The sequence below is a fragment of the Manacus candei genome, unplaced genomic scaffold (assembly GCF_025592945.1).
Source record: "Manacus candei isolate 608988 ecotype Guabito, Panama unplaced genomic scaffold, ASM2559294v1 h1tg000026l, whole genome shotgun sequence".
NCBI lineage: Eukaryota > Metazoa > Chordata > Aves > Passeriformes > Pipridae > Manacus > Manacus candei.
In genome coordinates, this window is record NW_026138074.1 from 1,361,031 (window position 1) to 1,386,256 (window position 25,226).

Here is a 25,226-nt window from a genome sequence, read left to right on the forward strand (position 1 = left end):
ACTGCTTCCTGACAAATATTTACAAGGGCAGAGCGGGAGCGCGTTTCCGCCGACGTGAGTGGGGCCCGCCGCCACCTTCCCGGGCTCCCCGGGGCTCTGGGATGAGCCGTGGGCCGGGATGAGCCGTGGGCCGGGATGAGCCATGGGCCGGGCTCGGTGGCTGCCCCGTCCCAGCGCCGGGGACGATTTTCCACAACAGCCCAAGAGTCTCCCGGATTTGGCGACGGGGCGTTTGGGAGGACGGAGTTTCGGTACAGTTGGTGCCGTGCGTTTGGAAAAAAAAAAAAAAAAGAAAAAGGAAAAAAGAAAAAAGGAAAAAAAAAAATTAAAACTCCCAAGCAACAAAAAGCCAAATTAAACGCGGGGGGAGGGAGGGGGGAAGGAGCGGTGCGAGGGGGGGAAGAAAGAGTCACGGTCGCCTTTCACATCCTCCCCCTTCCCTTCCCAAAGCGGGACCCCGGAATGATCCCCTCAGCTGCATCCCCTCCCCTCCCTCGCCGCCTCTACTCCCCTCGGGGCAGCAACTTCGCTCCCAAGCCGGGAACTCGGATCTCTCTTCCCCACCTCCAGCATAAGGTGTCAGCTCCGCGCTCCCCCCGCCCCGGCCAGCCCAGCCCTGCCCAGCCCATCCCGGCCTTCCACCGGTTAGTGCCGCTTTCCCGCTCCACGTCTCCCTCCGCCCTGGGAGCCGGGCACTATTTCTCCTCCTCCCTCTGCCCGCCCTGAGCGCCGGGAGCCTGTGGAATGCCGCGCGCGGGGCCCGGCCGCGGCGGCAGGATACACAGCCGGGCCCGGCGCTCGCTATAAGAACCTCCTTGTGAGCGACGCCATTTTAAGCCTCTCGCTCGGTTCGGTGCTGGGAGCAGCGGCGGCGGCGCTCGGGGAACGCAAACACCGCCGCCCCGCACGGCCGCCACCCGGGAGGCAGCGGCCGGGGCACCGCCGGGACCGAGGGACCGAGCGAGGAGGAGGAGGAGGAGGAGGAGGAGGAGGAGAAGGTAGTGGCGGTGGGGGGACAAGGAAGGAAAGACGGACCGGACCGGGATCGTCCGGGCAGCAGCAGCCGCCGGAGCCCGGGGGACCCTGCGCTCTCCCTTCCTCCAACGGTAGTGCGGCTTTCTCCGGCGGGAACTTGGGGCGAGCCCGGGCCGGGCCCCCACCCTCGGTCCCGCGGCCGTGGGCGGGGGTCCAGAGTGCGCCCGGAGGGAAGGACGGCGCTGGGTGGGGGGGAGGGAGCGGGGGACGCTGCCTGAGTGGGAGCGGGGGTGGGAAAGAGGAGGTGGGGGGCAGGAAGGGCTCTTGGTTTCGGGAGGTCCGGACAGCTGCGTGGTTGCAGGAGCGGCAGCTGCAGCTCCCGAGGTGTCTCTTGGGAAGCTCGTCCTGGGGCGAGGGGGTGGCTCCTCGGGGCTGCGGGAGAAGGCGAGTCGCTGCTCCCGGGTCTCTGCTCTCTCCTGCCTTAGCAGTAGAGCCCGGAGTACTTCAATGACCCCTTTTTTTTTATTATTATTATTTTAAAGGTGTCCCCTCTTGTTTTTTGTTTTTTGTTTTTTTTTTTTTTTTTAGAGGAGTACCAACTCGCCGGTGGGCTGCAGATCCCCTTTGGCGATAGGAGGGGGAAGAGAGCAGGGTACGGGTTTATTTGTACCGAATATAATTAATCACGGTCACTGCAGTCAGCGGGAGATAACTAATCTACTGCCTTGTGGGGCTTCGCTCTTAGTGGCATTGCATATTTGCCGGAGAGGTTATGCTGCTGCTTTTGGGTGTCACTGAAACGAAGCTTCCCCGGAGCTGGGAGCAATCAAATTAAGTTTTTTAACACCCACGTTACCGAAGTCTCGTAGCGAGCGACTTGGGCTCCTGGGATCTGGGCGGCGTGGGGGCTCGCACGCTGCGGGGGGGAAGCGCCTGCTGCTTCCCGTGCCCAGCTGGGGGGACCATGGCGGCCCCAGCCTCCCGAATTAACCCGCTCCTGAGGTGTTTGGATCAACTTGCGGTTACTCCTAGTACTATCTAGGGCACTTATATTTCTGATTTCTCGAGGAATAGTGGGCTTCAGATGTGTTTGTTGGGTTTGTATTGTTCTCCCCCCCCAAAAAAACAACAAAAAAAGCTTAGTTCGTCTCTCTTTTGTGCATGATTAGTAGCTCCTGGAACAGCGAGTCTTCTTAAATTTAGCAAAACCTGGAATTCTTCCCTGGCTAAAACTTGACGTAGGACTTTGGGCTACTGCTTCTCGATTCTCTTCAAAGAAAAGCAAAAAACAAACCCTTCTCTGAAGATTCTCCCTTCTGAGAGGAAAGGACAATCTTGGAAGGTACCACGGGCAACTTGTGACTTTAGGAATAGCAGTGTTGATCTTTGTAATCAGCTACTTCTTGATCTCTTTCTCATGGTGCAGCCATTGTTCTGACACTGTATATTCCAGACATCTGTGGTCCTCCCATCCCCCAAAGTATGCGAGTGGTGAATGGAAAGAGGCTGGGCTGGTATGCTGAGGTCGACGGACGGAAATCAAGGAGGGGTTTTAGTAAAACAGGATCTTTATGTGCTGAGACTATAGTAAAGGCAAAGACGAGAAAACTACCTGAAAGAGTATCGGGATTTTCTTGATACTAAGCTCAGATACACCAGAGAGCAACTTGCCAGTTAGGATTTTGCTTCTGAAGGACAAAAAGGTACTACTGCAAGGCTCTAAGAAAAGCACAAGGGCCAAAACTTAGTGGTGTGTATTGAGCAAACTTATTTTGTGAATTTCAGTAGCAGTCCGGGAACCTAATGTTCGTCTTGCACTTTTAATAAGGAGGTGCTGACAGCTGCAGGTATGTGGCTACTGTGTGGATTGTCTAATGGCTGGTATGGTTGCAAATGAGGCTACTTAGGTATTCAGGCAAGAGTTTAAGGCTCTCGAAATTCAGCCATTCGGTACAAAATTATACTGTGTGTCTTCTTGTTCTGGGGTTGTTCTAGAGGAATAACATTTGCTTGTCTGTTAGTGCAGATATTTTCTGTTTGGGTGTAAACTAATATGGGTGGGAATGTTCATGTTGGTCTCTATGGCTGATCATTTCAAAGGGTCTAGGAGAGAAACAAGTAAAAGCGTGTTGGAAAGGATAATGTCAAACTTATTAAAAAAAGGATTTAATACAAAATAAAGTGTAGAAAAGTCAGTTCTTCAAATGTTGTACTACAGCCTTATTAACCCCACCTTCCTTTTTCTTGCCTAAGTTATAAATAGACTGGGCTCTCTGTATGGTATATAGTCTACTACGGACACCAGGGTTTTGCTATGACTACGTGGCGTGTCAGTAACTGGCTTATCAAACCGTGGCCATGAAACCTGGTTGCCCCTCAGACATACGATTTCTTTGTGAAACAGACGTCTGTCTTTCATGACTTTACATCTAAATCAGCATTCTGAAATACTGTGTCCTGAAGAGTTAAACTTGAGGTTTTGGGGATGTTAAGGCAACCAGTCAGTACTAGCGGCCTTCTAAACCAATTTTGCAGTATTTCAAGGGGTAGAAAAGGAAGTGGCAAGAATGGGACAGGAAACATGGCTATTGTAAGCTTCTGTCTCAGAAACTGAAGTCTCAATGTGTGGTCTGAAACTCCTGGATAAGGATGTTTCCGCAAAATATTGTCTAGTAGGCAGACTTTTGATTTGATTACTGCAAATACAGCAGTAATCAAAATCACTTATGTTAATTCATAGTTAAAGCTGGTGATGCAGGGATTATGGTGATCATGCAGTTGCCTGCAGCAAAACTTGTTCTGTGACTCTGGTAGCCTGCATACCGTGGCAGGAAAATCAGGACTGACCTTACTTATCTTGCACATCGTACTTGATGAAGCCTGATAAAACCTTGTGAGAAACTGTGCAGGCAGTTGTGACTTGCTCTTGGGTCCTCACAACATGTGCTTGCAAGCTCCAAGCCCAGTGCTTTGCTGGGTGATTGAGTGGGAGCCTAGAAATGGCAAACTCCTTGGCAGTAAATATTGTGTGTGACTCTTCTTGTCTCTTCAGATAAAATTATTATCCTGGTCACATAAGCAGGGCAGCATTGCTGATTTTCTAGTTAAGCATTGGAATCTTGTTTTGGGGTGCTTTGATTTTTATGCACCAACTGAATTGGTTATGCACCAACTTGCCAACATAAGGCAGCCTGGCAATGGTTAACTTTTAATATCCATTTCTGGCACTTGATTCCAAGGTAGAACTTGCTGTAGTCTGTGATCAGGCTGTAGCTCAAGAGGTTAATGTCATTAGAATATGCTGGCATTGTGTAGCCTGTGTTGCCTCTCGTAAGAAGAAAGGTGCCAGAAAAGTTGAGGTTTGTTTTTGTTGTGGTTGTTTGTTTATTTGTTTTTCTGACACTGACAGATAACTTCAAGTGCAGGGGAGAGAACTAATGGAAGTCTTTTTCTGGCATTTCTGTCTGTGTGGAACACCAAATTGATGAGGTGAACAGGTAAAACATACCTGTGGCTCTACCTGCCCTCATGAATCTGTTAACTCTGGTTTGATATGAAAGCAAATGCATCCTGTACTTGTGTTGCCTTGGGAAGTAGGAGTGCAAATGTTGCTTTACAGAAGAACTTTTTGTTCACGTTCCAAGCTGCTTTAGGAAACAATGTACACTGGCTGGATTAGTATTGCAGAAGTGAAGTGCCTGTTCTGTTGCTTAACACTAAATCAACTCTGGAGCCTTGACTTTAGTTCACTTAAAGGTTGAAAGAGTTAATCCAGTATTCTACATTGCTGCTTTTAAAAAATAGTATGAGCTAGCTGGATTTTGCTGGAGTTGGCAAACACACAGTGTGCACTGTAAGTGTGTTTGCTGGAACCAGCATTTCTAGGCTGACTTACTGTGCTAAATAGACTTGTATAAATTGGAGAAGTTTGCCAACTCTGCAGCAACTGTAGCAAGTAGTTCTGTATTGTCCTGGCAAAAATTCAGGTGCCCTCCAGTGGCCAGAAATCTTAACATCCTAAAGGTGCTGATAAATGCAGCTGCCTTGTCAGTTTGCCTTAATTAAAAGCGAGTTGAAGAAACATCTTTTAGTGTCAGACTTCATTAGCGTGTTTGTTGTTCAAACAGTACTTTCTGGAGTGTTGGTATGCCTATTGTAAATACATAGTTATTCTGACAGACAAGCAAAGACAACCACTCTCAGATTCATAAGTATTTCATTAGTGTCAGTGCAATTATGACTAATCACTCTGGTTTCTTAAACCGGGGAGATTAATATTTAACATCCATGTTCAGGGCTGGCTACATGGTTGCAGCCTAAGAACTAGATTATGGATAGATACTTCCTGGTTTGGAAGGGAGGTTGTTTTGCTAAATCGGTGCTGCGTTAGAGTGGAAGTTGATGTTTTAAGTTCTTCTCAAACAGGAGGGAAAAATACTTCTGTAACATGGTGGCTGTCAAGCAACTAACAACCTTGTTAATGATGTGCATGATCATGGTAAATCACTGCAGAACCATTAAGTGTCTTTTTGGCGCTCAAATCTGTGTGGGCGTAGACACTTAAAGGGCTCACAGTGGTTTGTTATGGAACTTTATTAGTGTTAAATGAAATATGGCATAGTATTTGTCCAAATTATCATTGATTGCCTCTAAATGGTCATGTTGGCAGGTTTTTTCTTTCTGTATGTGGCTAGGTAAGACTAAAAAATGAATGTGGACCCTGGTTACTGCCACCTCTACTACAGACATCTTAGGGATAAGTATGGGCACATGGACCAAAAGCTGTAAATCAGTGCAAATTTATTAAGTGAACCCTGCTGGCAGACTAAACCTTAGAAGCACTGGCTCACCCCTAACCAAGACAGACAGAAGTACACGATGTAGATACCTAACTGTGCTCTGCAGATGAAAGGTGGGAACTGTCTAAGCTGTGATAACAAAACTGTTTTGCGCAACCACGAAAATACTCAAACCTAGTGAATGCTGCATGAAACCCCAACTGAAAATGTGTGCCAGCAACCAAAAGATCTCAAATCCACTGCTGAACAGAAGTGGCTTAATAACTGTTTTGAGGTTACTTTGCTTGTGTTTGCGGTGCTTAGTTGGTCAGAACAATTAAGACATGAGAGTAATTGGGTTGATAATCTTGGTATGAACTTGATGCAAGTTCATAAACTTGAAACTGTCATATCAGTTGCTGTCAAAAGATTATATGTACATTATATGGACGAGTTCATTACTTTTGTTCTCAAGCTGGATGTATAATGCCTGATTTTATAGTTGAAGCAGTTTTCACATCATAACATCTAAGATTTTTATCAGCTCCTCTCTTGGATAGTCAGAAGGATACTTAGGTACTTGGAGTCAATTTTGCCCAGTAATAAAGTGAAAGTTTTCTCTAGTGTTGCAGTACACTTGCCAATGAAAAGCTCTCTTAAATCATTACTTTCGAACATGACCTGATAATTTTTCAACTCGAGCATGTAGAAACAACCAGTAATTTCCATAGAGGACAAATAAATACCCAGTGCAGAAAGTGTTTTGTTTGCAGATCTTGTTAGAAACTGCTGGTATAGTTGCCCATGATTCTGAATATAAAGGATTGTGTTGACAGACCTCTTGCTTCTCTAGGTAAAGCGCAAAATAACTGTGCTGTGGATCCACACACTTCAGTTTCTGAAGTGGCACACTCCAGTGCTGTGATATTTCAGTTACTGCAGTGTAAGTGTACTTTTAAGCAAGGGTGTAGGTCTGTGTGAAAAGGTGCTGTCTTTACATTGCATAGGATGCCCAGCCATGTGCCTCTGGCAGTATCAAAAAATAAATATATCTGTGGGTCACCACTGATAGTTGTAATAAATTATGGTGGTAGGTAGCTGCTACCAAGTCCCTTTTGACATATCTACGTGTCCTGTCGGTCTCTACTGAAGTTGCTCTAACATGTCTGTGCTAAAGAGTGAAGTACTGTGTATCAAAGGTATCAGCGAACCTTTGTGATATTGCCAGCTTCGTTTCTGGGGAGGCGTCCTGGCAGATTCTACAGTTTGAAAGTTTTTCTCTTAGAATGATTGTGCAGAATGGTGCCCAGATGAACTTTATTTCAGTAACTTCCCTTATGTGCTTGTTCTGAATTCTCTTTCAGGTTCTCATCATTTTGTGCATTAGTTATTTCACGTGACTCTCAGAGCAATGGTAACTGTTGCTTCATTGAAATTTCTAATGGGCTGATTTTAAAAGTGTGCTTAAAACTTAGTAGCTGTGAAGACCGTGATGAATTGTGCAAGCTGTTAGTGCCTAATGCTGTGTTAGTTGCTCAGAGTGCTGTGCTTCAGGGACAGGCAATGCTGCACCTGAAAGATACCCATCTGGCAGGGAAATCTCCGACCTTTTGTTACCTGAACTGTTGGTGGAAAGTTGCATTTCAGTGATTGATTAAAACTGTGTATGTTCTGGGTGGCTTTCTGTACTTTGGGTGAGCAAAAGAAAATGTGTATAATCTGTTATAATCTCAACTGCACTTAAAGTTTAAGAGTTGTCACAGTTCAACCTTTGGCAAACTGGCTAGGAAGTGTGATTCTTTACTAGCCTGCTTTCTCTTTTAGGAGGAAGGGGACGGAAAAGCAGATGAGTGTCCTGTTGTATCAGAACACTCTGTAGTGCTCCACTTCTAGTGAAGGTGAAGTGTGATAGAATGGAACCTCAGAGGTTTGTTGTAAAGTTCTTGTGGCCCCTTTCCCTCTGCCACATGTGCTGAAGACTGGATAGATTCAAAAACAAGCTTGAATTTTTGGAACTTGTAGCCTGAGTCTTTCCTTCACTACAGCTAACTCAGTGTTTCAAGTCTAGTCAAGATTTCCAGATGCCTGCATTTCAGTTCCATTAAGCAGTTGTAATCAACTTGGAGAAGTCTAGCAAGAACAGAAATATTTACTTGCTATTTGTTTTGGCTAATGAGCACGTGAATAGAAACTCTACTCTGTGCTTTTAATTGGTCTAAGATTGCTGAGATGACTGAAAATAGACAGTCATAACACTTTATTTTGTGCTGTAGCATCAAATGAACTCTTAAAAAAAGACTAGTGTAGGATGTTCTTTTGCCTTTGTTACAGGAAGGAATTTTTAGATAATTTCTAAGGCAGAAGACAAAGGCTGAAAAGCCAGAACAGTTGATGTAATAGCAAACTGGGATGCCCGAAGGAAAAAAAAAATGAAGTGGAAACGAAGCAGCAAAGAACAGTGGCTGAAACAGAGGTAGCTTGCAGTGAGCCTTGGCAGATCTGTGTGTGTACTGTCAAATACCCCTCTTCCACTTTAAACCTGTGGATTATGTGGGCTAGTTGGTTGCCTCTCTCTGCATGTATTAAGGAAATTTAAAGCTAGGAAGTTGGAACCTTTTAACCTTTGAGGTCAGTAAAGCCTATACCATTCAAATTTCTTAATTTCATGATGCTTGATAGGAGAAACAGATCTTAGACTTTCAAGCGTTACTAATAAGAGAATTTAAAGACCAACTCAACACTGTTGTATATTCTGGGTTCAGAGTCAAACTTACTGTGATCTGATTAGCTAAATCTAAAACAGAATGTATTGCTGTTTGCAAGGCATCTTCTAACTTTCTGCAGGCATCAGTAGAATGCATTTTCTGAAATATTCTAGCTTGGATAAATTTGAACTGGGTGGATTACACAGGATACTGAGTTTATCACTGGAGTGAAGAAGAACACTAAGAGTAGCTTATTAGTTGGAGGGAATGATGCTAAGTAAGCAAATATTGCTTGAGGAAATGACCAGAGTTTAAAATTTATAAATGAGTGTGTTCTGTTGCAGTCCAAGATCAGTAAGATTGATTTCATTGTGGGCATGTGGTGTGGCATTCAGGTCAAGATTATTGGTAGCTCTTAGTTTTTAATGGAACTACTGAAATAGTTGAAGTTGCTACATCTTGGCACAACACTTGAATATAGTAATACTGCTTTATCTCTTGCCATGGCATTCCTTTTGAGATGGAAGTGAAGGCTACAGATCAGTGTTTCTACCATGTAACCCAAAAGAAGGCAGGAAAGTTTTAAAGCTCTGAAGGCCCATGGTGGGGTTTTTTGTTTTAGAGGAAAAAGGCTGCATGGTGTGACTTGTTTCCTTTTGATGTTACATACTGTGTAAGTTATTTCTGTTTACTTAAAATACCTTGTCATAAGCCATCTGAATATATTTCTACCCAGTGTTAAATATCAGCCTGCTGAAAGCAGAAGGAAGGCTGACATTACTATGAAATACATGAAATTTTATATTCCGATTTCTGGTATAGATAACAGGGTAAATCCTAACTTTGCTATCTACAAATATCCAAGTAGTGCATGGCTTTGCTTAATACAATAATTTACAGCCTAAAACATCATTTGAGAGCCAGTTTTCAATGAGTTTCATAGTAGCTTTCGTCCATCCAGGTCCTTAAAACACCAGTGTGCAGAAGTTACCATTGGTGGGGAACTAATTTTGCAATAATCAATTAGCCATCAATTACATAAGGATGATTGCAAAATAGTCTGTACACGCTGCATATAGCTGTTCATTTTGGAGTGGACAAGGTGGCTGAGGACTGTAAATGCTAATACTTGAGACAGAATACGAGTGGTCTTCAGTATTGTTTATCCTTGATATAGAAATGTGATTAAGGAAAACTTGTACTCAATCCTGTGTGATACCTTTGTACAAGAAAAAAATTTTTTTTTTAAAATGCAAGTGTTCAGAGTGAAACTCAAACATGTTATATATTCCTATTTTCAAATAAAGTATCTTCTGTTTATTGTGTAGAAAATAAATGTAAACACCGGCTGTAATTCCTACAGCGAGCTTCTAAAATTCTTGAAAACACACAACACCAAAACTGTACTTCCAGGGCTTCTTGTCAGTCTTACAGAAGCATCTGATACATGAAGGGCCTCCAAAAATATACTTTAACCCAGGGCTGAATAGAAACCAGATACAAATCCTCAAAGTTTTCTTTTGACAATCTCGGATAGGGGAGAAGAGAACTTTATCCCCATTTGGATAAGGAATAATAAGTTTACAACAGATTAGATTGTGTCTTCATAAGACTTACAAGAGGCAGAAGTAGGTTTATTTGTTGCAAGATGTTTGTACAGTGGGATGGGTTAGACCAAAAATTTCTTCCGGAGACAGGTCCACCAGTCGTGCCTTAAAGTGCTTCTATACCATGAAAGCTGATATTTCCACTGTCATATTGTCTTACTTGGATGATTCTCCATCCCCCTGTTTTCTAAAACAGGCTAACAACTTCCAGGATAAGATTAAAAAGACTTTTTAAAAAAATCCTTAATTGGATGTATTTCCCAAATGTTCCACTTGAAAACTAAGGTTTATAGGAAACTTCTGCTGCATTAAGAGCGAAATATAAGGACTTGGGTCTTCTGTTCGGATAACTACAGCACTCATTTCCATGGTGTTATTAGTTGTGAACTGGTGTTCCCTGTGTGTTTTGCTACAGACTTTTGCAAAGCAGATACACAGGTAACATCACTGTCAGGCATCTGCCTGAAACGAAGACCAGTTATAAAATCAGACCCAGAGAATCCTTCCAGTAACACCTCTGGAATGGTTGCAGTAACTTCAGAGCACTTGAAGAAAACCTATTTTCCAATATGTGAACTTCTCTCGGAAGATGATTAGGAACTGCTTGTCCTTTGTAAGAAATGTGTCATTCAGAACTGGTGATTAGTTTAGAGGTACAGTTGCTTTGCCTGTCCTACATGAGATGTATAAAAACATTGTCAGTAAATGTGTTCCCTTTCAGTAAATCATGGTGATTGGATATATCAGTTTGGATTTCTCACACAAGATTTAGTGATATGCTGCTCTTGAGTAAAAAGATTCATGGAAGACTTGCAAACTGACTTGCTTTATAGTGACAGGGTCTGTGTGGGGGGAACTGCTTATCAGATCAGTCAGGTGTAGTTTAAATCAATCTTAATGGAAAGAATTGTTTAGATTTGAGAACTGCTGTAGGTTTGTTTATTTCCTTGGCATGTGCCCTAACTAGTAGCTTTTAAAAAAACCCAACCTCTGTTTAACCCAAAGCTGATGATGCTTGCTAAGCAAGTGGATACTGTCATGGGGCAGGAGGAGCTTTGAGTACCAGGTAATCTTCAAAAGCACTGAGGCTTATAGTAGCTGGCTGTTACACTGAAGTTTGTTTATAAAGTATACTGAGGCCTTCTGTCTCTTCCTGATGGTTGACATCTGTATGGTTGACCTTGACACTAATGTCACTAATTGTGTGTCCTTCAATTAATTTGTGTAGAGGTAAAGGACCTGATATATTTTTCATGGTTGAAAAATAAAAGCTTAATTATCATTGGAGTCGTTTGTTTGTTTGTTTGTTTGTGTTTCCAGTCCCCCACCACCTCACTCACATGTACTGATCCAGTGTGTCAGGAAAATGAACAGCACGAATGTTTGTACCCAGCCTGGTGGTGTTGCTCCCTTTGTAAGTGAAGTGGTTAACCTTGGCAGTGACAAACAGGAAGACAAAGTCAGCAGCTTGCCTGGATTCAGTTTATCCACTTGTAAAATTAGAAGAGAATGTGAAGGGAAGATGGGAGAATGTTCAGCTACAGAAAATTTACTCTGGCATACCTTTGGTGGGCAGTTATTTTGAACTTCTAGGGTTAAACCCAATTTCCTATCTAAATAATTAAAAACAAGCTACTGGGAATTGCTGAGGGGTTACAGGTGTATGGAATGCAGATTAGGATGTTAGAACTTCATGGTGCAGGTAGCAGGCTGATCTAGAGTCAGTATTCCAAAGACTGAATGTCTGACTGATAATGCAGTTCTAAGTGCTTAATCATTGTTCTTCATTGCTATTTTTTAGATGTTCTTCAGCTTTATTTTGGAGTAGTGCTGCAGTTCAGTGGCTAGTATGGCCTGTTGGATTTTACCTAGTGGCACAGCTGTTCTTCTGATCTCTTCAGGCTGCTGAAATTGAAAAAGCCATTTCAGAGTGCAGTTGCTGTAAGCCAGTCGCCTTCATTTGTGCAGAATTCAACAGCAGAAGGAAATGATAAATGTCGTTCCCAAGCCCCACATTGCATATTTGAATCCCAGGTGGTACTAAATTTCTCTAAGCGTAGTCGCCGCTCTTAACATGCTGGTAGATGAACCAGTCAACTTCAAAACTAGTTTGGTATTAATTTTTTTGGCATAGTCCTGATGGGAGGAGACTGGAAAGGTTACAATAAAAATAGATCTTTTTTGTGCTAAGCGTACTTTGAATTCTGTATAGCAGCTAGATCTCGTGCAGTTTTCTGTTGGAAATGTCACATCTGACTGTGAGGAATACAGGGAGCAAAGATAGAAATTTTACTGCTGGTGCTATTCCGCTTCTTTCTGTTTGGAAGGTGTTAGTGGGGCTGAGCAAGTAATACGTTAGATCTGCAGAGAGCTATCAAGCTTTTGTAGAGGCACGTCCTCCACCTTAGTTACTCATTAGAATTTTTTAATTAATAGAACTGACAGCATGACTAAGTCTTTCCTTCCCCTTATCACTGTTTCTCCCAAACTTTTAACAGCATGTGCTAGAGGGACTGAAAAAAAATGGCTGTATTGTCAGAACATCTTCCACGCAGATTGTGAGGAGTAGCCTCTGAGCTGGCTGGTCTCTTCCAGGCTGTGGAGTAGGACTGGTTTAGGGACCTAAGTGTTTCCAACTGCCTAACAGAGTACTTACTATATGTTGTGTTATGTCTTATATCTGCTTAATGCTGCTTATCTGCTGCAGATCTACTGTCCATTTTAAAAGAGCCAGGGAAGAGTTGCTGCCAAAAGTTGTGGGAATGCAGAGTCAGGACAAACAGCATTGGCATTTGTACAGCAAAGTAATAAGATTGCTCAGGAGCTGCTGGAGTATCTTGCAGCTGGCTCAGAGACAGTGAAAATACAAGTTTGCCTCAAAGTTGCCTCACCTATTCAGTGAGACTTTAAAACTGTAGGCCTGTACTTCTGAAGGAAACTTAAACTGGGAAGCCTGTCTTTACACAAATAGAGAGTCAAATGGACTTTGTTCTCCTGACAAACACTACTGCAGACCTGTCCTTTAAAGAGATTAGTGGCTTGCCTTTACTTCATTGTCCAGGAATGTTTGATCAGCACAGCTCTAACACCTAACTGGCACATTGAAGGCTGATTGCTGCAAGAGATGGTTTTGCTGGCTGCACTACTTACTACTGCAAATGTTTCTGCTTGGCTGGCTCCCAGGATAGGCTGTCACCAGCTCTGTGTCTGCGCCGAAAACAGTGTTGGTCCAGGGCGGGAAGGGCAAGTGAAATAAAAGTTGTGGCGCTGTAGCCTTGTATTTCTCTTTCTGGGTTAGTGAAGAGACAGCTGAGACAACTGCAGGTTTATGGTACAGATACTTCCATGCTACTTGGTGATATCAAATGGAGGTGCATGCTGAAAATTTGGATAGGGCATTTGATCATATTTCAGCCTCCTGCTCCCAGTTATCTTGGCTTTCCGTGCAAAAAATAAAAGTGAGTTTGGTGACTCAGTGTGTGTGTAACTAAAGGACAGCATTTTTTTGTTGTTTTTTTTAATGAGGCTGGTTCAATTTTCAGTTTTGACTTCATGGAAGAGTTTTGTGCAGGAAGAAACCTTTCTTCTTGTGGTACAGAAAAGGGGTAAAGGAGGAGGTGCCTAAATAGTTATAATTTAACTATTAAGGTAGTCCTTGTGCCACTGAAATAATAGCAGCTTGCTTTAAATGGTCGTTTCAGCTTTCTCCCTGAAAATTCATGTTGTAGCCCTGTATCAGTTTTTCTAGTATCTTAAGAGTAGTTTGAGGGAAATGAGGAAGTCTGACATTTAGCCCTTGTCTTTGTGGCATGTCCAAGCTGTGGAATTTAATGTCTGGACTTCATCTTAAACAAGGATAGAGGATTAAAAAAATAGCTCTGTCATGGTCAGTCTTCAACTCTTTCTCTTGCAGCTTTAAGAGGAGAATATATCTTACATATATTCTGACAGAAAAGGTCTGGGTGATACATCATGTTCTTTAGCATGTCTGTCCGTGGGGGTTTACTAATTAGCATTTGAGTATACTCACTGTAGTAAAGAAATGGCAAGATGTGGGAAGTCTTAGTTTGCAATTCTAGTGTTCTGATGTGAAATCCTGTCTTACTAGCTCTGATTAATGTTTAATAAGTTCTAACTTTGCTCTTTTTTAGAATCTCTGAAAGGGAGCAGGAGAGAGTTCTAGGAGCATAACAAAGAAGATGGCAACTCAAGGTATGTAATGCACTACAATTTCTGTTACTAGAATATAGCACGCTCCTTATTCCTCTCATTTAACTTTTCAAAGTCACTTGGATTGAATAACGTCTGCTCTACTGCAGTAATTAATACCTTACCCTGGAAATCAAACCTGCAGACAAGTTTGTTGTCGTAAGCATTTTGGGTCCCTTAAGTACAGTCAAGTACATAATCATAGTATGTGGAAAAAGGAACCTTTAAGCAGTAGATCAGGACAGTCACAACAGCAGCGATTGTTCTGCCTGTTTGTCAGGTTTAGGTGTCTGCATTGGCTCGAAGTACAGCCTCAGTTTCAAATTGCTGTCTCACTTGCTGTGCTGGGTTGTGGTAGTAGTTTATAGCAGCTTATTTTAATTTAAAATCTGTGTCATCTCTTGTAGGATTAATACATGCTGGAGTAATTAAACTAAACTTAATTGTTCAACAATGATTTCTTACAGCTGACTTGATGGAGCTGGATATGGCAATGGAGCCAGACAGAAAAGCAGCAGTCAGTCATTGGCAGCAACAATCATATCTGGACTCTGGTATCCATTCCGGTGCCACAACAACTGCTCCCTCCTTGAGTGGCAAGGGAAATCCTGAAGAGGAAGATGTGGACACAACACAAGTGCTGTATGAGTGGGAGCAGGGATTCTCTCAGTCATTTACCCAGGAGCAAGTTGCTGGTAAGGCCTTTTCTATTACACTGGTTTGCTTAGACATGCAGTTCAATGATACAGAAACCCAAACACTCAGTTATTACCAGTCTAGAAGATGAGCTTTTTATTCCTTGTTTGAGGTAATGACTTACCTTGTTTTTCAGATATTGATGGCCAGTATGCAATGACAAGAGCTCAGAGAGTGCGTGCAGCTATGTTCCCCGAAACGCTGGATGAAGGAATGCAAATCCCATCCACGCAGTTTGATGCAGCTCATCCAACTAATGTGCAACGCCTGGCTGAGCCATCCCAGATGTTAAAACATGCTGTTGTTAATTTGATTAACTACCAAGATGATGCTGAACTTGCAACTCGTGCAATCCCAGAACTGACCAAACTGTTGAATGATGAGGACCAGGTAAGCATTTTCTTTGGCTCCAGTGCAGCTTGCTTGTGGGGTGGCTTCAATAATGTTAAAACTAAAACCTTTCTTCATATATTTCTGTTAGGTGGTGGTGAACAAGGCTGCAGTTATGGTTCATCAGTTATCCAAAAAGGAAGCATCTCGCCATGCTATTATGAGATCCCCTCAAATGGTGTCTGCCATTGTACGTACCATGCAGAATACAAACGATGTGGAAACAGCCCGTTGTACTGCAGGTACACTACATAATCTCTCACATCACCGTGAAGGCTTGCTGGCCATCTTCAAATCAGGAGGCATCCCTGCTTTGGTTAAGATGCTTGGGTATGTGACTACTAAGACAGTACTTGTGCTTTACAGTTGGGTCTGGTAGGAGCAGGTGCTCATAAGGTTTTTCCCTTCTTTAGGTCCCCAGTGGACTCTGTGCTGTTCTATGCCATTACAACTCTTCACAATCTCCTGTTACATCAGGAAGGAGCCAAAATGGCTGTCCGTCTGGCTGGTGGGCTGCAGAAAATGGTGGCCTTGCTCAACAAGACAAATGTCAAATTCTTGGCCATCACAACAGACTGCCTTCAGATCTTAGCTTATGGCAATCAAGAGAGCAAGGTAGGTGCCTTTGCCGTTGGAGTAGTTTAAAACAAGCAAACTTGTGATGAATGACCTGACACTTCTTGTGTACTGACCTTATTCTGAACCTTGAGCCATGTGTGGGGTTTTTGCCAGTCAGTCCTGACCTTGCAAGAGGTGTGGGGTGCAGGAATTATCTTGCAGAAATGCCGTTGTGCTTATAGTGAGACTGTAAAACTTACAGACCATATCAGAAGATGGGAATGGCTTTCTAGGGATCTGTAAACTATGAGGGGTGCAAGCCAGCAACATTTGCTACCTGCTGATATGCGTAGGAAGTGACAGATAAAGGTTATTTTTGTTGTCTTTCAGCTGATTATTCTGGCAAGTGGTGGACCCCAGGCTTTAGTAAACATAATGAGGACCTATACTTATGAGAAACTATTGTGGACCACAAGTAGGGTGCTGAAGGTGTTGTCAGTCTGCTCCAGCAACAAACCAGCTATTGTTGAGGCTGGTAAGTACCTTGTACCCATGGGAGCTTAAAAATCTATACAGTACTTCAAGGTCAGTTAATTCCACCAAGAACAGAAGCTGCCAGCATCAAAAAATGAACTTGAATTGGTCCTTAAGTCCATAACTAGTTTTGGAGGCCTTTAGTGTACAGAAGTAAAAAAGGGTGGCTGTTTTAAGTAATTCTACTGTTTTGTTAGCTGGGTGGCTTTAGTGGCTGAGTGTTGTCAGAATGGTCCCCTTGGAACATGCGCACATTTAAAAAGCCCAGTGTCAGAAAGAGGACTTGGGGGTTTGGTTTTTTCCTATCTGATAAAGGGGCTAGCCATGTTACAATACTAATGACGAGAAGGATCCAAAAAAGCTTGTGAGATATGTGCTCACACCCTAAGGAAGAAGAAGACCGGACTGCTCACAAGATGAGCATCAGAGTATGGTGTCAAATCTGAGTAATGCTGTCAAATCTGTCCCATCTTCTAGGTGGGATGCAAGCTTTGGGACTCCACCTCACAGATCCAAGTCAGCGTCTTGTCCAGAACTGTCTCTGGACTCTGAGAAATCTGTCAGATGCTGCAACAAAGCAGGTAAATGGCTCTGCTGAGGGATCAAGAGCAAAAGTCAACATAGTGGAAGAAAAGAAAGACTTAACTTTTTCTTCTCTCTTTTTTGTAGGAAGGCATGGAAGGCCTTCTGGGAACTCTTGTTCAGCTTTTAGGGTCAGATGACATTAATGTTGTGACTTGTGCCGCTGGCATCCTTTCTAACCTTACCTGCAACAATTACAAGAACAAGATGATGGTGTGCCAGGTTGGAGGCATTGAGGCTCTTGTGCGCACGGTTCTTCGGGCTGGGGACAGAGAAGACATCACAGAACCTGCTATTTGTGCGCTCCGTCACCTCACTAGCAGACACCAAGAAGCAGAGATGGCTCAGAATGCAGTACGTCTCCACTACGGACTCCCAGTGGTGGTTAAACTGTTGCACCCACCCTCACACTGGCCTTTGATCAAGGTAAATAATGGTTACCAGCTGTCAGCACTGAAAACTGTTGCTTTTTAAAATGTTACTTTAAATGTGAAAAATACTGTGTTCCCAAGGCGTTGGGGAATGCAATTTGTCTGATGGGAAAGTTGCTTCACTTGAGCTAATTAGTGTTGTCTCTTAGAGATTTAAGCATCTGAAATCAGCTGATTAAAAGAATCACTGAGAGCAAACACATACCCATTGTGCTCTTTTATTCCCCACCCCCTTTCTTACCCACAGGCTACTGTTGGCCTGATCCGCAACCTGGCTCTCTGTCCTGCAAACCACGCCCCGCTGCGTGAACAAGGTGCTATTCCAAGGCTAGTGCAGTTGCTGGTTAGAGCACATCAAGACACCCAGCGACGCACTTCCATGGGTGGGACACAACAGCAGTTCGTGGTAAGCGGCCACCACTGATGTTACATCTCTAAAGGTTGTCTCTCAAACTCCTCATTTGTCAGTGCCCCTCAGCCCTGTATTGCTTGGTATAAAGAACTCTTGTCTTATTTGCTCTAATTCATATTGTTCTCTGTGTGCTGATAATTCTCTCTTGGCAGACCTGAAATTTTTCTGAAATAAACAAGAATTCCAAAAGCATGGTTCTTATTTTAGTAAGAACCTCTTGAGCATTTAATTCTGAATGCTATAGATCAGAGTACTGCCTACTCTGGCAAGGCAAGTAGTTCTCTACCAGGAAGCCAGAACTGCTTCATCCTTCTCAGAAGAATGGGTTTAAGAATGCTATCACAGCTTATTGCATATTGTCAAGGGTGCTTAGAGTTGTAGAAGTACTGAGGAGTTGTGCAGGATCCATACTTGTTACCTGTTTGGGTGCCAGGTCAGTGTGGCAAGATCAGTCTCAATTTGATTGTTTTTATCCCATTAAACACATTAGCAAAGGAGAAGTCGTCTTAGTGTGGGCAAATGAAAGCAGCATCTACTAGTACAGGAGTGTAGTTAATTCATGCAGAGACAGGAAGGGACCTCTTTATTACTGATAAGCACTGTTTCCAGCTTAGTATGTGCCAAGCTAATCCAGGTTGAAGAAAAAGAGATGGTGTTATTAGACATGAAGTTCATCATAAAAAACACTGAGGTGTTCCACTAAGATGCTTCACTTACTGAATTTGGTTGGATCTACTTGTAGCAGAAAAACGTTAAGTTTGAAAACCAGCAGTAGATGGTGGGTATGAGCCCTGTCAGGGAAAGGCGTATGTCCAGGGGACAAGTTTGGTTGATTTGTTGAAACAGGCTGATTGGCTTTTTGCCAGTCATTTGAGATCATGTAGTATCTCAACTTCAAAAAATGCCTTTTCTTTCCCTAACTAGGAGGGTGTGCGTATGGAGGAAATTGTCGAGGGCTGCACTGGAGCCCTGCATATTCTTGCACGTGACGTTCATAATCGAATCGTAATCAGGGGTCTAAATACCATTCCACTATTTGTGCAGGTAAGTAGGAGCTCAAGGCAATGCTATAGCATGTATTAGGAAAAGAAGTAAAATGGCTCTTGTGTGTCCTGGATAGAACTGCTAAGTCAGAGTGTGCTGAAGAGCTCGTTTCAAGTAGAAGAGCTAAAGAACCCCATGTGTTTTGGTTGCAGTTGTTGTACTCTCCCATCGAGAATATTCAGAGAGTAGCTGCTGGTGTACTTTGTGAACTGGCTCAAGACAAGGAAGCAGCTGAAGCAATTGAAGCTGAAGGTGCAACTGCCCCTTTAACAGAACTGCTTCATTCTAGGAATGAGGGTGTTGGTAAGTGAACCTAAAAGACAGGTTTCATATATGTGTTAGAAAAGTTGCTAGAAGTCTTGACCTCTGCTAAAATCGCTTGTCCTTTTGACAGCAACATATGCAGCTGCAGTGCTGTTCAGAATGTCTGAGGACAAACCACAGGACTATAAGAAGCGACTTTCGGTTGAATTGACAAGCTCTCTGTTCCGGACTGAGCCAATGGCTTGGAACGAGGTGAGTCATGTCTTCTGTGCTAATGGTTCCTTGGGGACACCTTAGTTCTATGTCCTCTCTTCTTCCAATAGTGAAGTATAGATGCCCCCAGTGATATAGGCCCAGCTTTATACACAGCTGTGTGACTGTACCTTCTTGACTCTCTACGTGTTCAGGTTCAGTGAACCTGTGGTGAGCAGCCTTCAAGCTGCTTCTTCACTTGCAGATAGGAAGTGTCCATTCTCTGATGGTGCTAAAGTGTGCTAGTGTGCAAAGCTGTATACAAGAACTTTGTACTTTTCTGTGCTGCTTGTCAAAGTCTAATGAACTCTGGATGCAAAAAGAGAAACATGAGTGATATGAGGGAAGCATAATATAAAACATAACACGTGAGGCTTCTATCAAACCAACAATGTAGGATTAGTAATCTTGAAGGGGGGATGCAACTTATGCTCTTAGAACTGAGTTTTCAGACTTGACTATGTTTGCAGGCTGATTATCACACATTGCCTTTCCTCGTTCTTAAAGGAACTACACAGTAAATTGAGACTGAAAACAAACTGTGTGCAAGGGGTAGAAGGGAAGGGGCTTCGTTAGTTCTTTGTCTTCCTGCAGATTCTTTAGATTCAGAAGCCTAGCTTGTCTTATCTTGTATGTATCTACTACATAAGGGATAGTAACCCTTTGTATTGTTTCAGTGTTATGTCTCTGTTTTCCTGAAATGTGTATCTACCACAGGAATTGGGGGGGAGGGAGCTAAAATGGAATATCTCTTTGAGACTGGAGTTAAGCAGTTTCTCTGCAGACAGGCAGACAATTACTTCTGTAATTGAACAAATGGGAAAGGTTCCTTCAGAACTCTTAAAAGCTCTCTTGCTGACTTGGGAATATCCAAACAGCTGACTTGCAGGAGTTAGGCAGATGGGGCAGGTCTGGGAACACCCCTCAGGTACATCTTTTTCCTTCCCAAAGAGAACCCTCCTTCCAGTGATCTGTGGATTCTTGTACCTAAATCTGGCTATTTCATGTTGCTTATTATACCTATATTAGATGCGGATGCTTAGCTAAAAAGGCATTTCATGTTCGCAGCAGTGCTGCAGTGCTCACTGCAGAAGAGTTGCTCAGAGGGATCTTGGGATGAGTTTCACAGCTTTTTAAACTCAGAATTACTAGTGCTGGCTGAAAGACCTGATGCTGAAACTGTTTTGTCATTTTTTGTGTACATGTAGACAGCAGATCTTGGACTCGATATTGGTGCCCAGGGAGAACCTCTTGGATACCGCCCAGATGGTAGGTCTCTGCCGTTCCCCTTGACTAAACTTAAGTTGGATGAAGTCAAGTCATAGATTTTTAAAGGAGAACTGCAAATGAGTGAAGAGTGAATTTACTCTTCAGCAAGGTATTGCAAACTGACAGGCAGATGGGGAACTGCCATTTCAAATAACCAGTTCCTGCAACACCACTGGCAGCACTGAAATGGGAGCTGTATGAACATGCAAAACTGGTGTCTCTTGTCTGAGTCCTGTGGGAACAGCTCCCGCTGAGCTGTTGTTTACAGAAATCTTTTACATTCTTTACAAATGGACTTGACAATTCCAATAGTGCAGTTTTTCTTTAAAACAACAAAGCTGTTATTGAATGCATTAGTCTGAAAGTGTCTATAGACTTGAACGCAAGCCTATCCCTAAGGATTCTGAGCTATTTTTGACTAGTCTTTTAGAAGCAAGTCTAGTCTTGGAGCCTGGTTTTGCTGCAGTATTGTTGAATTTTAGTACTGTCGATTGTGCAGACTAATGGCTTGGCTGGAATCTGCTCGTGCTTCTGACTGCAGTGTGCTTTGTCTGCAGAATCATACTGGAAGGCTGTTTCAAACAATGGAATAGCCATTAAGGGCAGGCAACAGATTGTGTTGAACTTGGCTGAACTAGAAAACAATTAGATGGCTACACGATCTCCTCACACACTGATACTTGCAGCTTCTGATGCATCTAACATCTGTTAACATTATGCTTTTTTTCCCTCTGCCACCTTTAACTTTCTTAGATCCTAGCTACCGTTCTTTCCACTCTGGCGGATACGGTCAGGATGCCTTGGGTATGGACCCTATGATGGAACATGAAATGGGTGGCCACCACCCTGGTGCTGACTACCCAGTTGATGGTCTGCCAGATCTTGGCCATGCCCAGGACCTTATGGATGGGCTGCCTCCAGGTGACAGTAATCAGTTGGCCTGGTTCGATACTGACCTGTAAATCATCCTTTAGGTAAGAAGCTCCAACCTTGAATTTAAAAACAAAACAAAAAGAGAAAAACAGCTGACTGGACTGAGGACTTGGTTGGCAGGGAGGGATTGGCTCGATTGGGTCCCAGTGTGCCAGAATAATGAATAAATGCTCTGGAAACACTCGATCAGCACACTCCAAACTGACTTCTGCCGTGAAGTGTGGAAGTAATTAACTGTAATGTCTTGTGCACTGGCTTCATGCAGTCTTCACGTGTTAGAACAGCCCTTTACTACTCAGGAACACTGACACCTGTCTTTTTTCTCTTTGCAGCTGTATCATCTGAGTGAACTTGCATTGATTGGCCTGTAGAGTTGCTGAGAGGGCTCGAGGGGTGGGCTAGTATCTCAGAAAGTGCCTGACACACTAACCAAGCTGAGTTTCCTATGGGAACAATTGAAGTAAACTTTTTGTTCTGGTCCTTTTTGGTCGAGGAGTAATAATACAAATGGATTTTGGGAGTGATTCAAGAAACGAAGAATGCACAAGAATGAGTTGCAAGATGGAATTTATCAAACCCTAGCCTTGCTTGTTAAAAATTTATTATTTTTTTTAAATCTCTGTAATGGTACTGACCTTGCTTGCTTTGGAAGTAGCCTTTCCTTTTGCAGTAATTGTTGTTAGTTTTTTTTAAAGTCTCTCGTAGTATTAAGTTATAGTGAATATGCTACAGCAGTTTCTAATTTTTAAGGATTGAGTAAAGGTGTAGAACACTAATTCATAATCGCTCTAACTGTATTCTGAATAAAGTGTAACATTGTGTAGCCTTTTTGTATAAAAAACTAGACAAATAGAAATGGTCCAATTAGTTTCCTTTTTAATATGCTTAAAATAAGCAGGTGGATCTATTTCATGTTTTTGATCAAAAACTTTATCTGGGATATGTCTGGGTAGGGGCCAGTAAGAACTGTTTATTTGGAACCTTGTATTGGACAGTTTACCAGTTGCCTTTTATCCCAAAGTTATTGTAGCCTGCTGTGATACAGATGCTTCATGAGAAAAATGCAGTTATAAAATGGTTCAAAATTAAAGTAAACTTTTAATTCACTCTGTGTCAAATTATTTCACATCACAAAGTTTATTCATGTGTGTTAACAAGTCTCCTAAAAATCATCCTGGAATTACACAATCATTTAAGTACTTCAGAGGAGGGAGTCAAGAATCATTTCCTTTTTCATCCCACTATGAAATAGTTACCCTTTGGAGCTTGGAGGTTTCCTACTGCAGTCCTCTGAGGCAGTATACTTCCCCTTGCCTTGCTGCTGCTTTGCTTTGGCAGGTTCCTCAGCGTGGGGGAGGTCTAGCCTAGCAACTACACTTTGTGCCTGGCCTGCCAGCCCCACGCTCACTTCTGGGCTTCAGAAAGTGAGAACAGTGTCTTGCCTCAGTTCCCTTCAGCAGTGTGCTGTCACAGGGTCAGTGAGATGAAGATCCTTTGTGTGCAAGCTGTCAGCTGGTTCAGGAGCTTAAACCCATTTTCAGGTGTCCTCAGTCTTCAGTTGCTGTGCAAGATAAGACTTGCTTGTAACTGACTCTGGAGGCAGCACCTGTGTGGCTGGAAGCGGGAAAGTGGTTCTGAAAGTGCCGCCTAAGCCATAGAGAGCACATCTGCACTGTGCAGCTGTCACCAACCTCGGCGGGAGCAAAGCTCCCAGTCACTTCCACCTCAGGCAGCAGTTTGCCGGCAGGAGATCAGAGAGGGCCTTGGCTGCAGAGGCTCGTGGCTCAGTGTGATGAGAGCTGAAAGGAAGCACACACCAGAGCACTCCCCTTCTCCCTTGCAGACCAAAGGCACTGCAGCTGCAGAGGGGAAAGTCTCACCCAGTAACACACTTTGTTCCTCTCTGCCACACTCACGCTAGACGACCCTTACTGTAAAACACTGCACCAAATAACAACCACCACTGAACTTTTCCCCATTCCTAGTAACTCCAGCTATTAAGCTACGAAAGATACACAGTGATATTTGAAGTAATATGAGAAAATAATTCCTTTAAGGCACACAGTGATATCTGTTTACCCAGGGGTGTTTGCTTGCCTCCACATACTCTGGATAACTGGGCTGTCCAAGAGCAGGTGCTGTAGCAGCAACTGCCAATAGGCACCTGTGTTTGGTAGGTGCAGCGGGAACATGGAGTTGCTGCACTGACAGACAGACATTAAGAAGTGGTCTTAACTGCACATGTGGAGAAGACATTAATTCTTTACACTGTGGTATCTGCAAGCTCTAAAGGACCATTCCTAGGGTACCAGCTTTTCATGGGGATATGCCAAACTGCCAGGGTCATCGTCGCACCTATTTTCGAAGAAGAGCTCCAGCCAGGAGCATTGGCAGCTGAGAATGACACTCCACCAGTGCAGTTTTAGCTGTGCAGGAAACTAGGGAAAGAGTGGGGCACACACACAAAAAATTCATGCTACTGGGTAAAAACCCAGTAACATGTATCATTCATACACAGCCTCTGTGTGATCACAGGGATTGGTTCTGGTTGCTTGAGGTGAAGAATATTGCCTGTCTTGATGAAAAGGTATTTTCTAGTGCCAGTCACGAGCATGAGGGGACCCCTTAAGATGAACAGCCAGGGCAGTCACCTGGTCCAAAAGATAAAAAAGCATTTCTAATAACAGCTTAAAATAGTGAAACACTTTATATTGTGAAATAACTGTACTATTTATTTAATTTACACTTTCAAACTGTCAGATACTTGAGCTACATAATGTAATGCCAACAAGGTAAAGTAGTAACCAAGAATTCATCCTTACAGGGGTTTAAGAAACAAACCACCCCCTAGAACCAGCTTCCCTCCCTTCCTGAAGCCTCCCAAATTCCTGCATATGCTGCAACTCAGCTTGCTAAATTACATCTGCTCAACTCATCTGAAGATGTTCCTGCAGGACTGAGGTGCTGAGCAGTGCACACAACTGCACATTTCGGTGGGCCAGTCAAAACCGGTTCACTTGGTAGTCTTGATATTTTCATGTCCCGCTGTTCTCAGAATTTCAAATGCCAAGGAAGCAACAGCAACATCAGCATGAGAGCTAGGAATTAAAAAGAGTAACATCTATTAGACATTCTCAGGGAAAAAGCGTATTGTTCAAATTCCACCTTTGCCTTTATGTATGTTAGAAAATTCTGAATAGCCATTAACTGCGCTCTATGTCCACTTTTCTGTTAAGCAATAACAGGTAACTTCTGATTCTGCCTTGACGCAAATCTTGTGTAGAAGTGAATTTCAGCTCAAATTCCCAGTCACTGCTACCTCACTCAACCTCCTCTGTTAAAACTCTGTAAAAAAAAAAGATATAATTTATCATGCTCCCCATGAATCTACACACACACACATTCCCAGCTTGACAGAAAAATGTGTTTTCACACATACAGCTCTTACTGCAGCGCTGCTCTGCACAGGTAGGCAGTTCCACTCCAGGTGTTGCCCACCTCCTGCAAGGAGGACGGACTGCCCCTCCACCCACAGCACTGCAGGCTTGAGATCAAATAGTGGGGCCCTTTGCTCTCTCACCTAAGGT

The 25,226-nt window shown here is 43.3% G+C and overlaps 2 protein-coding genes across 6 annotated transcripts in view; one reads left to right on the forward strand and one right to left on the reverse strand.

Moving 5' to 3' along the window:
* Positions 1 to 742: 742 nt before the first annotated feature.
* CTNNB1 (catenin beta 1) lies at positions 743 to 22,745 on the forward strand. Of its 3 annotated transcripts, XM_051789199.1 has the most exons (16): positions 743 to 1,106; positions 1,564 to 1,627; positions 14,217 to 14,277; positions 14,742 to 14,969; positions 15,107 to 15,360; positions 15,452 to 15,690; positions 15,774 to 15,975; positions 16,309 to 16,453; positions 16,930 to 17,033; positions 17,122 to 17,460; positions 17,713 to 17,871; positions 18,802 to 18,921; positions 19,074 to 19,224; positions 19,316 to 19,437; positions 20,646 to 20,706; positions 21,460 to 21,680. In XM_051789199.1, the coding sequence occupies exons 3-16, from the start codon at positions 14,265 to 14,267 to the stop codon at positions 21,666 to 21,668; spliced, it is 2,346 nt and encodes a 781-aa protein (XP_051645159.1). In that variant the 5' UTR covers positions 743 to 1,106; positions 1,564 to 1,627; positions 14,217 to 14,264; the 3' UTR covers positions 21,669 to 21,680. The 3 variants fall into 3 exon arrangements, with proteins under 3 accessions (XP_051645159.1, XP_051645160.1, XP_051645158.1); XM_051789200.1 differs by lacking the exons at positions 1,564 to 1,627; positions 21,460 to 21,680 and adding an exon at positions 21,972 to 22,745; XM_051789198.1 differs by lacking the exon at positions 1,564 to 1,627 and having other exon boundaries at positions 744 to 1,106.
* ULK4 (unc-51 like kinase 4) overlaps positions 21,995 to 25,226 on the reverse strand; it is a 226,062-nt gene continuing 222,830 nt past the window's right edge. For all 3 annotated transcript variants that reach the window (XM_051789186.1, XM_051789185.1, XM_051789184.1), the window contains exon 37: positions 21,995 to 24,737. In XM_051789186.1, the coding sequence (XP_051645146.1) occupies positions 24,653 to 24,737 (85 nt within the window). In that variant the 3' untranslated portion in view covers positions 21,995 to 24,652. The remainder of the gene's footprint in view (positions 24,738 to 25,226) is intronic.

Bases quoted from the DNA above. Each gene is read 5' to 3' on its own strand.
- CTNNB1 (XM_051789199.1), top strand. The intron at 17,872-18,801 runs GTAAGCGGCCAC...TTCCCTAACTAG, and splicing joins GGACACAACAGCAGTTCGTG to GAGGGTGTGCGTATGGAGGA. The intron at 19,225-19,315 runs GTAAGTGAACCT...TCCTTTTGACAG, and splicing joins TTCTAGGAATGAGGGTGTTG to CAACATATGCAGCTGCAGTG.